General features: G+C 47.5%; 1 protein-coding gene across 1 annotated transcript; it reads right to left on the minus strand.

Moving 5' to 3' along the window:
• Positions 1-2,573: 2,573 nt before the first annotated feature.
• Positions 2,574-15,988, minus strand: TMEM150C (transmembrane protein 150C). Its single transcript, XM_008944293.1, has 7 exons — positions 15,909-15,988; positions 14,819-14,872; positions 14,660-14,692; positions 14,491-14,558; positions 10,289-10,416; positions 7,295-7,472; positions 2,574-2,782 (listed from the first exon to the last, which is right to left on the minus strand). Exons 1-7 carry the CDS (start codon positions 15,986-15,988, stop codon positions 2,574-2,576), a joined length of 750 nt encoding a protein of 249 aa, XP_008942541.1.
• Between the last annotated feature and the right edge of the window lie 1,589 nt (positions 15,989-17,577).

Here is a 17,577-nt window from a genome sequence, read left to right on the forward strand (position 1 = left end):
CCTTTTCTCCCTCCCGTGCAGGGGGTGAGCATTGGTGCCCAGCTCCCTCCTGGGGCTAAACCACCACGCACATGTCTGCATGGCTGCACTTGAGCTTGCCTTCATGGATGGCCAAAATAGAACACTAGTATTGGCTTTTTTTGGTACCTACAGCCATCCCTGTTGAGGATGCAGCTGCTTAGAGAACAAGCAAGAGACATGCATTTTGGGAGGAAACCACATCATGCCCGCATTGCCTTTCTAAAACTTTGATGGTGGCAGCTAGTCTGGATGCCTTTCTGAGCTGTGTAATCCTTGGAGAAGGAGGCTGCTAATTAGCACTGTTAGAATAACTGCATGCTGGATAGTCCCTGGCTTCCTTAAGGGTTAGTTGTAATTATGACACTGTAGATACTCATCTTTTGTTTTGCATTTGCCGTCACAAAGCTATGCATAGGATAGAGGACAAAAATAAAACTCACTTTCTCCATAAAAGCACTTTATTTAGTGGTCATGTTTCAGTGTATATCTGTTGTCATTTAGTTGTACTGAAATGTGCTGTTAGAAATATTCTAAGAAATGTACAGTTATCACCAAAAAACAAGTTCAGTTTGGACTGCATATAGGAAAAGGAGAGAAACAAAACAAAACAAAAAATCACAACCATAATATCTTTCCCTTTGATAAAATTACCAAATATATAATGATGAACTGACAGTATTAATTGATTTTTTTAAAAAAAGTCACAGTGAACTATTTACAATAAAACACCCTTAAAACAAATAGCTATTTTGTGCCTATATGCATAAAGTGTGCGTGCCCACGTGAGGGGATCCCCACCTGCATCTCCTCCAGGCGGTCCCCTCCTTCCCTCACCCAGGAGGGCACTTGCACTGCTGTGCCCTTGGTCCCTCTAGCACAGCTGAGGAGGCCTTCAGGAGTCTAATGACAGCATCCCATTGGCTGGGGATGCTCTGTATTTATAACACAGCTGCCCAAGGACAAATTTTGGACCACAGAAAATAAGTAAATGGCTTGCTGGAAGCCTGCTACTTAACACTAGTTGTGACAGCTTTTCTCAACTATTTCTCTTTTCAGGGAAGCCCTCTGACCTTTGCAGAAGACAACATCCTCATGACTTCCCTCTCCTTGAGAAATGCCACAGTGCAGTACAAGTTGCATTCCCCTTCAAATGCCTTTTCCCACTGTTTTAATTTCCACTTATTTTCCTGCACCTCAGACAAGATGCTAAACTGAGCCTGACTCAAGGAAAACAGAGCCATGTTCATTAGAAGTAACTCCCATCACTCCCCTGCCCAGTCAATGCAGAGCCTGCCCAAAACCAGGTTTTCAAATGGGGCTTTGAGCTGCTTTTCCTTTGAAAACGGACCTTCTATTTGAAAACCTCCCTCCAGGGAGGGAAAAGCCCTTCTGATTTTACTGTTCTCTTCCTGCACCTCCATCCATCAGGCCACGTCACCCAACCTTTGGGGCAGAACTGCCTCCCTGCACTTTGGAAGCCTGCATAAACCTGCAGCAGACTCCACCCAGGACAAGTGTTCACACTGAGAGGTCCAGAGCCCAGGTCTAGTGTCAGTGTGTCTGAAGTTTTATTTCTAAGTGCACGTGGAGCAAACCCAAATCCTGTGCCCAGAACCATCTGCAATGGTTCTGTTCCCACTGTAGGCAAGCCCAGTGTCTAACACAATGTTTTCCCCCTCAGTGAACATCAGAAAAAAAACCTTCTAAAATATTACAAAAAACCTTCTGAAATATTACACATGATATGTGGTGGAAGCACTGCACAAAGAGCAGTCTTTTCTGGGTCATCTTCAGAGCACACAGGCATTCCCATCTTCATTCAGCATCTCACTTCCACCAGTCCCCACTGTTGAGTCTGAAACAAGAAGCTGAGAACAGCATCCCACTGTGCCATCTCCTCTGGCCTGGGGATGGTCTGCTCACCCACAAGGCAGCATCAGCCAAGTCTCTCTTCCTGATCACAGCACAGTTTCTCCCAAATCTGGCTTTACTGTTGGCTGCTTTCCAGGCTGGAAGAAATGACTGCCTGATCACCATAAAAGCCAGTCAGCTGGGGTCTTCCACTGCCCCATTCCAAGTCCAGAAGAAATAGCTGCTCCTCCTCACCCTACCAAATGACACCAGTCGGCAGCAAAGAAAAGGACGCAAGAAAGATGCAGTCTGATGACTCGGGAACCAGTGACTCCTGAAGACTCTTGGTGCCCTGAGAAGTCCTTTTCCCTCATCTCCTCCTCTGCAGAACAGGCTGAGGAGTGCCTGTCTCAGAGGGGCATCGCAAGGACCGGCTGTTGAATGTTTTGAACAACAGGAGTGTGGTAGAGCCACTCAGAAAGTCACTAAACATCTTGTGCTCTCTTATGCTGCCACTAAGAGGGATCCACTCCTCTTGCAGCAGACAGTTTTGGCTTTTAGTAAGACAGACGCCCTCAGAGCCCTTTGGCAATACGATCACGATTGCACATGAAAACAAACTCATCAAAAAAGTGTAAATGAGGTCATGTTTAACCCACGAGACCACACCTGCCCCCCTCCCCCTCTGCCAGAGGACAGGCTTACACCTGATCTGTCTGGTACTCTGAGGCTTCTGATAAGCTTTCGGAAAAGCTCACAAAGTTTTCTTGGTACTCAGAGCAAGTGATCTCAAACCTGTAGTGCCTGAACTCCACTGCAAAGGTGCCAAAGTAGCACAGGAAGCACATGACCAGGCCCCACTGGATCCTGGAAGCATGCATGTGAATGCCCTGCACCATGAGGATGAAATCTGCAAAAGGAAAGTCAAGGAAAACTAGTGGGAGTAGAGACACCAACCCGGATGAGAGAAGACAAGAGGGAAGATAATAAAATTTTGACAGACTCACCCAGATGACCATCAACCTAGCCAGCCACCATCAGGAGAGCATGAATGTACTGCCAAAGATGGAAGGGATGTCAAGTGTCCAACCATGCCCATAGTGCACAGCTCTCCTATATGGAGCAGGGCTTCCCGATTCCAACTGAGGCTGATAAATATTTACAAAAGGGAAGTCTTCAGCACAGAGAAGTCAAAGACTTGCTGGAACATTCAACTAGCTAGTAACAGAGCCAGAATCTGAGGTCTGGCTGTGGGGCCCTACCTGCCAGGAGCCTCCCAGCAGGAACTGTATCAGATCTCTGCACTGCAGGCAATGGGAACACCTTTCAAACTACACTTTGTTCTCTTTAGATGACCTGCAAAATTATTCCTTTCTGTGAAATGTAGAAGCATCAGCCTACACAGTTATGGCAAGTTACACTAAAGGAAAAAGAACAATGTCAGAGCCAGAAAAGATACTCCAGGCTCACATATACCCACATGCTTGGACCACATATTGCCTGGCATCAGGGTCTCGCTGCTGTGCCTCATAGTATTTTGGAGTACTCCATAAGAACAGTTCTCAGCTCCCCTAAAGCAGAAGACACTTTCCTGAGCTGGGGACCCACCCTAGCCCAGTGCACATCAGCTCTAAACCTACTGGCTCTCCTGTCTCTCAGGTTTTCTTCTGCACTCCAGGAATGCAGGATCACACATCTTCACAGGTAAAACAAGCAAAGCAGCAAGCAGCCTCTCCCGTGCTCTACCTGCACAGGGCAGGTAATCAGAGACTTTTCATCTTGGGCTTAGAGTAAGAAACCAAAGCAAACAGTACTCTGTGTCTGGCTTTAAGGATCTTCTGCTTTCCCTGTGGACAAAGGGTTCTGCACAAGCAGTATGGGACAAGGAGCCTGGCCCAAGCCTTCGCAAAGCCACTGGGGCTGGGGAATGGGACTCCTGCCTCAGCCTGCCCCCACCAATAGAGGGCCCAAGGCCTTCAGTGCCAAGTGGCTTGCTGAAAAGGGCAGGGCTGGGAGCACCCAGCATGTCTGTCCATGAGCAGCTACACCCTGGCTTACCCAGCTGCTCCCAGCCTGGCAGAAACCTCTGAAGATGGCAGCAGAGCAGAAGCCTGGCCCAGCTCCTTGCATGCAGCCCTACCCTAGGCACACCCTGAGGGAGCTATGAGCCTGGGACAAAGGGAGGAGGGGAGCACCACAAGAACCAGGCAAACTTATCTTATGTACCCCAAAGCGTGATGCAAGGCTACAAGTTTTTCTGAGGAAGTTTAAGACGTCACTGATGGTACGTCTTCACACCAAACCACTGTTCCTCTGGACACTGGCTGAAATATTCAAAACCATACAAGTGGCTAAGGAATTGTTTAAAGAACAGGCTGTTCCCTGAAGAGGTAGGCTTATTCCTCACCATTCCTAGCCATTGATGGCTACAGGCTGTTCAGAAGGGACAGGGGAGGAAGGAGGGGCAGAGGTGTGTCCTCTACGTCAAGAAATGGATAGAGTGTGAAGAGCTGTCCCTGAAGAATAGTCACAAGCAGGTGGAAAGTTTATGGGTAACAATCAGAGACCAAGGCAGCCAAAGGAACCTTGTGGCTGGCAGGATTCTGGGAACTACTGACCTGTCAAGCCTCACCTCTGTGCCTGGCAAGAGCATGGGACAGACCCTCCTAGAAGCTGTGCAAAGGTATGTGGAAGACAGGGAGGTGATTCGAGACAGCTAGCAGGGCTTCACCAAGGGCAAGGCCCGCCTGGCCAATCTATTGGCCTTCAACGATGGAGTGACTCCATGAGTGGACAAGGAAGAGCTATGGATGTCTTCTCTCTGGACTTGGGTAAAGCCGTTGACTCAGTGCCCCCAGCAGCCTTCTCTCTGAATTGCAGATATGGATCTGACAGATGGACTGTTCAGTGGATAAGGAACTGGATGGAGGGTCACATCCAGAGGGTGGTGGTCAACAGCTCGATGTCCAGATGGAGATCAGTGACAAGTGGTGTCCCTCAGGGGTCTGTACTGGGACTGGTGCTGTTTAGCATCTTCACCTATAACAGATAATGGGATCAAGTGCACCCTCAGCAAGTTTGCAGATGCCACCAAGCTGAGTGGTGCAGGTGACACACCTGAGGGACGGGAAGCCATCTAGAGGGATCTGGCCAAGCTTGAGAAGCCTGCCCATGGGAACCTCATGCAGTTCAACAAGGCCAAGTGCAAGGTCTTGCACCCGGGTCAGGGCAAGCCTTGGTGTCCATATAGGCTGGGAGACAATGGGATTGAGAGCAGCCCTGTGGATAAGAACTTGGAGGTACAGGTGGGTGAAAAGCTGGACATGAGCCACCACTGTGCCCTCACACCCCGGAAGGCTAACCTTATCCTGGGCTGCACCAAAAGAAGGGTCGAGGGAGGTGATTCTGCCCCTCTATCCACTCTGGTGAGGCCCCACCTGGAGTACTGCATCCAGCTCTGGATTCCTCAGCACTAGGAAGACATGAACCTGTTGGAGAGGGTCCAGGAGGGCCACAAAAAGGATCAGAGGGGTGTAACAGCTCTGCTACGAAGAAAGGGGTTGTTCAGCCTGCAGAGGAGCAGGCTCTGGGGAGACCTTATTGCAGCCTTCCAGTACTTAAAGGGGTATAAGACCTATACCTGAGATGGGGGGAGTCTTTTTCACAGGGCCTATGGCAACAAGACAAAGGGTGATGGTTTTAAACTAAAAGAGGGAAGCTTTAGACTAGATCTAAGGAAGAAACATTTTACAACAAGGGTGGTGAAACACTGGCACACATTGCCTAGATGAGTTGCCATTTAAGGTCAGGCTGGATGGGGCTCCAAGCAATCTGACCAAGTTCAAGATGTCCCTGCTCACTGCAGGGGGTTGGATTTGATGACCTCTAAATGTCCCTTCCAACCCAGAATTTTATATAATTCTATGCTTTTATAATTGAATTAGAACCATTCTGTGGGTACTCAGAATCCCGCACTGAAGTTTTTGATGAAGACATGAGATCTCTCATCCAAAGGAGCACCCAGCTACAGTTTTTCTGTCTCCCTTTGACTGAAACATTCACCATGGAATGAGGACTCTCATTACCTGGAGTTCAGGGAGACAAATGCCTCCATACATACTTGAGGAACAGCACTGCTTTCATCACATGAAAACTTTGTCATGAATCATAGAAACACTATGGCTGGAAAGCACCTCCAGGATCATCAAGTCCAACCTTCCTCCCAGCATCTCCCTAACCACTAGACCATAGCCTCAAGTGCTACATCTACTCGCTTTTTGAACACTTCCAGGGATGATGATTCCACCACCTCCCTAGGCAGCCCGTTTCAGTGTCTAACCACTCTCTCAGTGAAGAAATTCTTCCTAATATCTAATCAATATCTTCCCTGGTGCAACTTGAGGCCATTTCCCCTCATCCTATCATCAGTAATTTGGGAGAAGAGACCAACAACAGATTCACTACAACCTCCTTTTAGGTACCTAGCTATAAGGTCACCTCTCAGTCTCCTCTTCTCCAGACTGAACAACCCCAGTTCCCTCAGCCACTCCTCATAAGGCATGTTCTCCAGCCCTCTCACCAGCCTCACTGCCCTTCTCTGGACCCACTCCAGCACCTCCATGTCCTTCTTACACTGTGGTGCCCAAAACTGGACACAGTGCTCAAGGTGCAGCCTCATGAGTGCCGAGTCCAGGGGCACTAAAGTATAGGGAAGGTAAACTCCAAAGTTCTAACTTTGCACTCTAGGATTTATTCCTGCCCTCTTGCTTGGCCCAGCACTAAAGTTAATGTAACTATACAGTGAAGGGATCCACCCTAAACAAACACTCAGGGCACACAAATGCAGGTGCAAACAGAAGGGCTGGAGTGGGGCTGAGAGGCCCAAAGTGGAGTGGGGCCACACGTACGTTCAGCCTGAGGGACCATAGACTCCACAGCCCAAATCCCATTTGTAAATCATGTACTCTTACCTGAAGTCCTCATGACCCTGCAGCTCTTTCCTGTGATAACCGTCCTAAAAGGTAGAGCTGAATGTAGCAACCTGGAACATTTCAAACACATCAATATCTTCTCATCTTCAGAAACCTGATTTCCTCTCTTGTTCCTTTGTACTCCTGAAAACCTTAAATGCTACTGTGTAGGTAAGCAACGGTGCCACTAAATCACACATATGCTCTTCAGTATTGTTACCACTTCGGGTATCACTAAGAAGTTTTAGAAACATTTAGGAAGGAAGTGAAAAACAAGCAGACACTGGTAAAACACAGGTAGACAAATGATTCAGTCATAAGATCATGCCATAAAGACAAGTTGAGTAGCATTCCTAAATGATCCTACAATGGATGTGAGAAGAGCCAATGCTCCCTTCTGCAGAGAGACACGTCCCACACCTGGTTTCCCAGGGGGCAGAACCAAAGGATACAGAGCACCACGCAGAGGGTGATGCTGGCTGACAGGGCGACTCGTGGAATCCCAACTTTCCGTCCCTCATTCTTCAGGTTGATCTTGAGGGTGAGGGCAGACTGGATCCAGCACGCCAAGGTCCCAAAGCCAAAGGTGAGTGAGGTGCCCACATTGTGGATCTCCTCATCATTGGAAAGCTAGGAACAAACAAAACGGTGGCTGTCTGGATGCAAGAGGAATTACCTGCTGGCTACCTTGGAAAGCTGCTGCGGTGGTGTGCTGGTTTGTGTGGTGGGGTTTGGTAGCAGGGGAGGGGCTACAGGGGTGGCTCTGTGAGAAGCTGCTAGAAGCTTCCCCACCTCCAAGTCAGACCCGCCTCTGGCCAAGGCTGAGCCAAACAGCACTGGTGGCAATCAGCAATGGTGGTAGTGCCTCTGTGATAACATATTTAAGAAGGGAAAAAAAAAAAAAGAAGCTGCAAGAAAACCTGCAGTGGAGGGAGGAGTGGGGTATGAAAAACAACTATGCAAACACCAAGGTCAGTGAGGTGGGGAGGTGCACTGGAGCAGAGATTACCCTGTAGCCTGTGGCAAGACAGCAGGCTGACCCCCTGCAGCCCACGGAGGGTAATGGTGGAGCAGACATCCACCTGCAAGCTGTGGAGGACCCCACACCAGAGCAGGGGAAGAGTTTGAGGAATCCTCCCCGAGGAGGAAAAAATAGAAGAAATGTGATAAACTGACCACAATCTCCATGTGCTACTGCAGGGGAAGAGAGAGACAAACAGACAGCAAAGCTGAACCTGGGAAGAAGGGAGTGGTGGGGGTGTTTTTAAGATCTCATCATCCTACTCCGATTTGATTGGTAACAAATGAAATTGATTTTTCTTCCCAATATGAGTCTGTTTTGCCTATGATCATAATTGTCCAGTGATCCCTTGCTATCCTTGTCTCCATCCACAAGCCTCTAGTTATGGTTCTGCTCCTCATCCCATCCAGTGGGGAGGAGTGAGTGGCTGTGTGGTACTTTATTGCTGTGTGGGCCCAAACCATGACAGGCAGGACAGAGGACAGTGGGAATCACTGGGGTGTGAGACAGAGATGTTGTATCATTTCTTCTGGCAGAGGTGGTAAGGGGTAACATAATCAAGATGAGTTGACAGCTGTCACAGTCAAACAGATCTCCTGCCCAAAGCCCAAGCGCAGTGGAAAATGCAATTGCTTGAGGACTACCTCCAAGGTTCCATGACAAGACTCACCACCACAGAGCTTAGACATAAATCCTTCCCTGGCTTGATGTGATGGCCAGGGGAGGCAAGGACAACCTGCTGGGTTGTTGTACAGCTCCCCATAATGGAAGTAAATCAGCAACTTCAGTGCCAGCTGCATGGAGTGGTGCTGACTGTGGCAGAGGGTAGCCAGACCACAAGCCAAAACAGAAACATGCTCCTGGTTTGGCAAGTTTCTCCCACCAAAAACCTTGACTGCCTGTTCCTTCTCCTGCCCACCCTCAACCACTGGGGTCTGAGACAACAAGAACCCAATCTTTCTGAAGTGCAAGTACTTCTGTGTTTCTTGGGCTCCCGTCTCTCACAGGGCTCAGTGTCTGTGCAACACTGCAAGGCAAAAGGACAGCCAGGTTCAACGAGCAAGAATCTGCAAAGAGATCCCTTGAGGCTGCAAATCCATTCAAAGTCCAGCATGGACAAGACTTAAGCAAATCTCCCTTTTCCTTCTGCCTTGGAGGGTTTTGTAGAAAAGAAAACAGCAGTCCGTATATCCTCCCTGCAGCCTAGTTACTGTGTCTTTGCTCACCTCCCTACCTTGAGGGTTTTTTTTTCCCAAGGCTAGGTCCAAATCACAGTACAGGCAAAATGGGACCAAGCTGCCTTTCCCAAGATACCCTGCGCTGCAAGTGACTAACAGCCATAATGTCCCTCTAACACTGTAACTTTTCCAGAAATAAGATTTAATGCCACATCCAGTTTGAGAGTCAGGCAGGCAAAAGCATGGACTGTGCCTCATTACCACATGCTTTTATAGTTTGGCAAAAAAAAAAATCTAAGCATGGATACAGGTAACTAACAAGGAGTGGATAATTAGTTCAGAATTTATAACCAGGCATGATTCAAAATACCCACTTTTAAATTACAATAATTTGCTTTGAGGAGTGAAAAAAGGAAGGAGAGGTTTAAACTGCTTCCTAGAGCCTGCCCTATACTAGAAATACTCTTCTCACACCTAGATAAGGCTGCTACAAAGCCTCACTGTTCCCGGCTGGGAAACTCTTGTGAAATTCTTCAAATTACTTACATCCCAGTGAGAGGCAGAGCATCAGAGACAGCAAAGTGACTCTACGACCTTAATTTTCACTACAGACCTAAGAGCCACACTTGGGATCACAGCTGACACCCAGCCCTACAGGCAACGCTGTGGCACTGACAGCTTGTTTGTTTGCACAGTGTTTCAGAACAGATTGAAAATCCGACAGATTTAATCCGAGCACCTGTCACATTAGAAGTCACAGCCCTTCTCAGCTGTGTCCCTCTTGTGGTCACTCTGAGGACAAGCGGGAGCAGATTTAAACAGCATCTGTTTTAAACGAAGGACACTGAGCTGCCTGCTAAATCGGTATGGGCAGCTGTGCATCTGTTCACACAGATGCCTATGGAAGCTTCCAGCTCAGTCTTTCTACCCAGGACCATCTGCGCCAAGCCTCAGGACTCAAGAGATTCAATAGGTTGCCTGCTCTGGCTCTTGGCAGGTCAAGCGTAAGCATGCAGGTGCAAATCCTGCTGGGAGTATGTGGAAGTGGCCTTTCCTCTCAGCACGTCACTGGAACCACGTAAGTGGCAAAGAGAGGTGGCAGAGCAGGTACAAGGAGAGCTGTGGCACAGCCGGAGATGTTATCTGCTGAGCTCACAGAACAGGTAGTTCAAAGCCCTACGTGGATCTGCTAGAAAAGCAAGAACCTCACAGCACTGACAGGGAGGTCCAAGTCTGGAGTTCAGTACCTGAAAGTTGCCGAGCAGGGTCATCCCAAAAGAGGCCAAGCACAATGCTACCAGGCCGCTGACATTCAGCCAAGGGTTTAGCACCTTTGGCTTCAGCTGAATGAAACGCAGGACAGCCACGACAAGTGCTGAGAAGAAAACAGAATGCAAGGGGCATCAGTAGGCAGAACATGCTGCAGTAACCCCGTTGCTGGGGGCTCACGGACCCCTCACCCTCTTTCCAGACAGAGGGGAAAGCTCACTCTCTCATTGCTCTAGTGAATCAATCCACACCAAATCCTTGAAAACAACAGAACTTTGGTTCTCCAAAAAGGAGGAATTCTGGTTTCTATCCCCAGGTAATTGGGACAGTGACACTGTGACTACTTGACCTCACACATGCTGTGTGTTTCTAGAGGACAGGATCCTGAAATTATGTGATCTTTTCCTAAAACACTGATGGGAATGACAAAAGGAATTAAAAGGTCACATTCTGGCATTGCAAAACAACAGCATTTTCAACATGCAGTCATGTCTATGTTCCTGGCGGGTTTCTGTAGTTTTCCTCTCCTATAGCAAGGGCTTTAACACAACTAAGGTGTCCAAAGCTACAAGCTAAAAGCAGCTCTCAGAAGCACTCAATACAGGAAAGGAAAGCATGGCTTTGTTCAAAGATAGGCTGGAATGGAGTGGAAAATCCTAATTGGAAGGGACTTACAGTGGTCATCCAGTCCAGCTGCCTGACCACTTCAGGACTGACCAAAAAATAAAAGCTTATCATTAAGGGTATTGTCCAAACACCTCTTAAAGACTGACAAGCTTAGAGCATCTCTAGGAAGCTGGTTCCAGTGTCTGACCACCCTCTCTGTAAATACATGGTTCCTCCTGTCCAGTCTAAACCTCCCCTGGCACAGCTTTGAACCATCCCCATGTGTCCTATCACTGGACACCAGGAAGGAGAGATCAGTACCTCCTCCCTCCCCACTTCTCCTCCTCAGCAAGCTGTAGAGAGCAATAAGGTCACCCCTCAGCCTCCTTCTCTCCAAACTAGACAAACCCAATGTCCTTAGCCACTCTTCTCATAAGACATTCCTTCCAGCCCTTTCACCAGCTTTGTTTCTGTCCTCTGGATGCACTTAAGTACCTTAACATTGTCCTAAAATTGTGGGGCCCAGAGCTGCACACACTATGCAAGGTGACACCACACCAGTGCTGAATACAGCAGGATAATCACTTCTCTTGACTGTCTGCTTATACCATGTTCGATGCAACCCAGGACATGGTTTGCCCTATTGGCTCCCCAGGCACACTGCTGACTCATCTTGAGCCTGCTGTCAACCAGCACCCCCACATCCCTCTCTGCAAGGCTGCTCTCCAGCCACTCTTCTCCCAATTTATATTTGTGCCCAGTGTTACTCTGTCCTAGGTGCAGAATTAGCATTTTGACTTGTTAAATTTCATGTCATTAATGATTGATCTATCTAGACACCTCTGCAAGGCATCCTGTCCCTCAAGGGAATCAACAGCACCTCCCAGACTGGTATCATCAGCAGACTTGCTAATGGTGCATTCCACTCCTGAATCCAGATTGTTAAATATATTGAACAGAATTTGCCCCAGAAGTCAACCCTGAGGAACACCGCTGATGACCCATCACCAGCCACAGGCATCCCCATCTATGATAACCCTTTGAACTTTGCCCTTCAGCCAGTTCTTCACCCAACACACCATGAACCTGCTTATCCCACAGTTGGACAACCTGTCCAGAAGGATGCTGTAAGGGATAGTATCAAAAGCCTTACAAAAATCCAGAAAAACTACATCCACCAGCAGGTGACCTTATCAAAGAAGGTTATCAAATGAGTTAAACAGGACTTTCCTTTTGTGAACCCATGTTGACTGTGCCTGATGATTGCATTATTCTTTAAATGCCTTTCCATAGTACCCAGTATGATCTTCTTCATAGACCACAGCTCTTCCTTTGTGCCTGTGAACTGGAATAACACTGGCTAGCTCCCAGGCAGCAGAGACCTCACCAGACTTCCAAGACCTTTGGTAGATGGTCAGGAGGGGTCGGGTCGTAACATCCACTAGCTCCTTGAGTACTCTGGGGTGAGTGTTGACTGCCTCTGCTTTATCTTCATCTCTGTTAGTCAGACGATCATCTTCAACAAGTATCAGCCCAACATTTTCTTCAGACCTCCTTTTGCAATCGACATACTTTAAAAAGTCTTCCTTGTTGTCTGACACAACACTGGCCAGTCTCAACTCTAATTGAGCTTTGGCCTTCCATGTCTTCTCCCTGCATATACCCACTGCAGCTCTGTAATCTTCCTGTGAAACCCAGCCTTGCTTCCAGAGATTGCACAACTTCTTTTTCCTTTAGAGAGCCATGAGTTCCCTGCTCAGCCAAACTGGTCTTCTGCCCTGCTTGCTCGACTTACAACACAGTTGGATTGCCTGCTCCTGTGCTTCTAAAAGGTGTTTTTTAAAACCTGAGCAGCACTCAAACTCCTAAGCCCTCAAAAGCAGATTCACAGGGTACTTTGGTAAATAACTCCCTGAATAGCTTCAAGTTTCTCTGCTTTCTGGAAATCCAGACTAGCAACTTTGCCACATTTTTTTCCCATTATACTAAAAAACTTAAACTCAGTTTAAATGTCATGATTACTGTGGCCAAGACAGCCAACTACCACCACATCTCCCATGACACAGTTGCAGTCTGGAGGCTCCTTGGTTATATTTCATCTTGCAAGTGGAAGAAGCAGCAAGGAAAGTGTACAGTACAGCTCAGCCTAAAAAAGCTGCATGCCTGACGTTTGCCTGCCCTTTTCCACACAGCTGCTCACCCCACACTCATGCAGCTGCTACCCTCACGTCCACCCAGGTCCCACAGTGAGTGAGCATCAGGCCAAATCCTGCCCTCTCACAAAGCCCTTGGACTTGCTGGTAGGTGGTGCAGGTCCTCAGAGGCTGCTTGGAGAGAGCTGTTTGTATAAACAGGGCCCTACCTGGAGGCAGCTGAAAAGGCAGGCATGTATTCAGTACTGCCAAACTGCTCCTTTAACCTAAGAAGTAGAATGCTATGCACGTGTTGTTTTAAGTGGTTTGGGGGTTAGAAGTTTAAATCATAGCATCATAATCACATTGCACTGAGTGTCAGGCATACAAATAAAAAGGTGTGCAAGATCCTACCTCAGCACAAACTGGGGCCTGAATTATTTTTACTAATTGAGACCCTGGCTTCATATGCAAATCAAGAACTAAACTTGAAACAAAGCCATACATGGAAACAAAGTGTGAGGATGCCTAAACTCTCTAAACTCCATCCTGAAGTGATACTGAAGGAAGTTCATGTCAGTGTTCATGATTTAAATATGTTTAGATTGCCAGGTTTTACGTTCCAAGCCTCATTTTCATTGTGTCAGATTAAAATTTTTAAGACCCCGTACTTGTGCAAGTACAGGTCTGGACTAATTCCAAAGCTCAACTCAACTGAATTTCCAGATTCCTGAAAAGAAACATTGTGCCTTTCACAGGCAGCAGAAGTGGAACCCACACTTTGAGGTAAGAGCTCAGAGCAAAATTGAAAGCACAATACATTACCCCACACAGGAAATGATAAATATAAGTACTATGAAGGAGAGCAAATCTAGGTTTAAATAATGAATTATTTTCCATTTAAGTTTGGGATAATTTGTTTAAAAGATGTACATGTGAATGTAACAAATAGTTTTACTATTTTTTCAAGTACTTCTCAGATCTTTCTTCTCTTTGTGGTGTTGCCTTTTTACTTTCACTGCTGGAGAATGCTAGTAAACTTCCACAGATTTAATAACGGAATTTAGGCAGGGGTGGGGTAGGAAATATCAGGGATGATTATTTTGCATAATCGGTTGCTGCATTTGCCAATATTCCCATGCAATTATCTCACATTCATAGTGTATAACAGAACTCACCATACCATGAAAAAGTCACACAGATTCAAGGCTAAGACAAGACAACAAATCCATGAGAATAAATCAAAACCCAATAAAGTTCAAATGCATCCAGCTTCATTTCATCTTTCTACAAACAAAGGCAAAATAATACTGTCTTAATCAGTAGAAACTACGGTTTAAATGACTACACCCCATCAGATTCACAAATACGTAGGGATATTACTTACGTTTCAGTAACTTCTTAAATCAAACTATGAGAAACAATCCCCTTGGGGTTCCTACCTAGAAATGCGGCCATGTTCATGACTTGGCTAAACACACAACTTGCAGGAGGTGCATCACCTGCAATACTTGGAAAAGACAAGTTTATCATTGTAACTCTAGGATGACAAAAACACATAAAAAACAACCCTTAATCAGAAAAGTAATTGGAAGAAAATAATTCACTTACCTTATATAAGGTGGTCTTTTGGAAGCAGGTTTCCTAAGAGACATAAATGCACAGGAAGGAAGAGTCAACATTTTCTTCCCCATTTAGCATTGATTGTTTTATTATTTTAAAGAAACAAGTGTTTGAATGTAAAAATGAAAGCCCACAATCAACTCTTACCTATTTGGTACATTTAGTGGCAGAATTTTGTTATCTTCCACTGCTATAAAGTACCTGTCAAAAGAAAAAAAATAAATTATATAAAAACCTCATCCGGGCTTCAATTCCAAGTATGACTCAAACAACATATTAAGTGTCTCAAAGCCCACTGGCAGGTTCTCCTGGAGGCAGCCTGTGTTTCTCTCTGCTTAAGCTGGCTGCTCAGCTTCAGTTCTCAGCCTATGTGCCCTTCCTTTGTGCTGCATCCATTTTGCATGGTCAGGGAGACTGAACTGAGTTGCCTTAAAATTACCAACAATGGGTATGTTTTCATTTTTAATCTGAATCATTTGATTCACCTGGTCTACCACAGTCCCCTCTCTGCAAAAGCTGCTTAATACAGAGGGGATGGGACAAGAATAATAACAAGCAATAGGGGTCAAACAAATGGCTTAAATTGCTCCTGCTGCTGAAAAGCAACATCCACAGAGGTGGCCAAAGACATAGCCCACGATGTAACTGCTTCTCAGGATGAGTATAGCTGCTGAGTGCAACTTATTGCTCCCAAATTCATGCTGCAGCCATCTGCCTGCATGCCCAGAGAAATTCCAGCTCAGGGAAACATATGTCTTGTGTATGTTTCCAAAGAAGTGTTAGTGAGAAAGTGAGATGTCAGCATTAAGCTGCTGGCAGGTTGTCAGTGTGGTGCTTAATGCTGCAGATTTTGAGTTTGCACCCCAAGGCAGGGCCTAAGTGCACCTCTAAAAGCTCTGCAGAGTCGTTCAAAGAAAACATTATGAAAAAGGGAATTTTTGCATTTTTGTCTGTCTCTTTTCAGGCAGCTCCAGTAACAAGTGCCAAGAAGAACACAGGCTCAGAAACCTGGCCTGGGGAGTACAGAAACTCAGGGATACAAATGTGGTCTGCCAAGCCATGAACTGACAGAGACTGGCCCCTGCCCCTACCATGTGCCTTCCCAGCCCCACAATAACTCAAGGGCAGAGGATACCCAAAGGACTCTCCAAACTGGGATGCACTCTGCACCACAGTATTACTTCCATCTGCCCCAGCCTAACTTGCTCTCCCAAATAACCACCAGAAGATAACTTACACTATCCATAATCCAGCTGATGTAAACAGGGTAAACACAAGAGGTAAAAACATCCACACACTGCATTTCTTCCCATCCATACCTGCTAGAAACAAGGAACAAAGTAAAAACAAAAGAAAGGAGGCAGAGATACCCACCCACCTCAGCCCTCCTCCTGTGAAAGCAGGAAGAACATCCATACAGCAGGTACCAAAGCATTCCAAGATCAAGCCCCTAATGGCCAGGCAGCAGCTGCTGCACACCTTTCATACTGTTATTATTGGCATAAGGGGTTAAGCTGCTGCACAAGGGCAGCACCATCTGCATTGTGCACAAATACCAAGGCACAGAGTCTGAAGTTGTGGAGGGAGAGAGTTTTCAGACACATCTACAGGATTTGAGTGGTTTTCAAAGTATTTTCTCTTAAGTATTTTGCACAAGGTGACACTGCAAGGCCTGCATCCCTAATTCCCTGCTACCTCCCACAGGCACAAGGCAAGGCAGCCTCCTCCCCGGGATCACTACCAATTCCACACACCCTGCTTCAACAAAGCCTGCCGTATGAAGGCAGGATGCACATGCTGGCTCCTCATCTCCACACAGCACACAAGCAGCTCCCATCCCAGCCACAGCAATCAGCTAAAAACAGCACTTGGCCACACCCAGGGCAGAGCCAAGATTTAAGTGCCAGCACCCAGAGTACTGCCAGAAGGAGGCGTTAGGAGCAGGACGAGCTCCTGACTTGCAGGCCCTGGGAAGCCCTGCCCGGGGCGTAGGGACGCTGTGCCCAACACCTGCCCAGGAACACGCTGCTGTTCTGCTGCAGGCAGAGTCCCATGTCACCTCCGAGTCCTTTCACAGCGGATCCAGTATTTTCTCGTGCTCTGTCCTCCTTCATCAACGTTCCTCCAGGCACTGGCACAGCCAAGAGACGCAAACTGAGAGTGAGCAACAGGAGGTGTACGGCTCCAGCACCTGCCGCTTTCTCACCTGGGCAGCAGCACCTGCACCCTTGTGCACTGCCTCCTCTTCCTCCAGCCTCCTGTAGTGACCATTTCCTGGGGTCACGGAGGTCCCCATGGGACAGCGAGGCACCCTGGGGTGCCAGGACAGCTCAGACATGGTGGCCCGTCACTCAGAGCCCCTTTGTATTTGCAGCTCAAGTCACCTCATCCAGGTCCTTAAAGCACTGACTTCTGTTTGCTCTGGAGAAGGCGGCACCCACAGTGTCATCGTCCCCTCCTGGCCTCCTGCCATCCGCAGCACGGAAGCCGTGGGCTCTCTGGGCTGCTGCCCTCCTCCCCCCACCGTGAGGGCCCGGCCACCACCTCCTGCCCTGCCCCACAGCAGCAGAGGCTGAAGCAGTTGAAGACCCTGCAGAATCTATGGCAGCCTCATGCTTGCCCCTACAGCTCAGCTGCGTGTCTTCATTGCCTGGCAGGAGTACAAAACAGCACCCTTGCAGTACCTTGGGCCACACCACACTTGCACAAAACCATGAGGCCATGGTTTTGTGCTGTGTGTAATTTGGTGCTGTCTGTACAGATATCCTTGAGTGAGGCTGAACTGCAAAGCTTAAAAGGCAGAAAAGCAATCAGATAAGGTCTCCTCCCAGACCTGGGAGCAGAGAGAACAGCAGAGCAAGGTGCATTTTAGGGGTGGGCTTGGCTGTGTTAGGTTAATGGTTGGA

This window comes from Merops nubicus, unplaced genomic scaffold (assembly GCF_000691845.1).
Source record: "Merops nubicus isolate BGI_N331 unplaced genomic scaffold, ASM69184v1 scaffold10787, whole genome shotgun sequence".
NCBI classification, from domain to species: domain Eukaryota; kingdom Metazoa; phylum Chordata; class Aves; order Coraciiformes; family Meropidae; genus Merops; species Merops nubicus.

Bases quoted from the DNA above. Each gene is read 5' to 3' on its own strand.
- TMEM150C (XM_008944293.1), bottom strand. From the start codon at position 15,988: ATGGATGGGAAGAAATGCAGTGTGTGGATGTTTTTACCTCTTGTGTTT. The intron at 10,417-14,490 runs GTAGGAACCCCA...TTTTCTTCTCAG, and splicing joins GAACATGGCCGCATTTCTAG to CACTTGTCGTGGCTGTCCTG. The intron at 7,473-10,288 runs GTACTGAACTCC...GTTTGTTCCTAG, and splicing joins CCCTGCTCGGCAACTTTCAG to CTTTCCAATGATGAGGAGAT.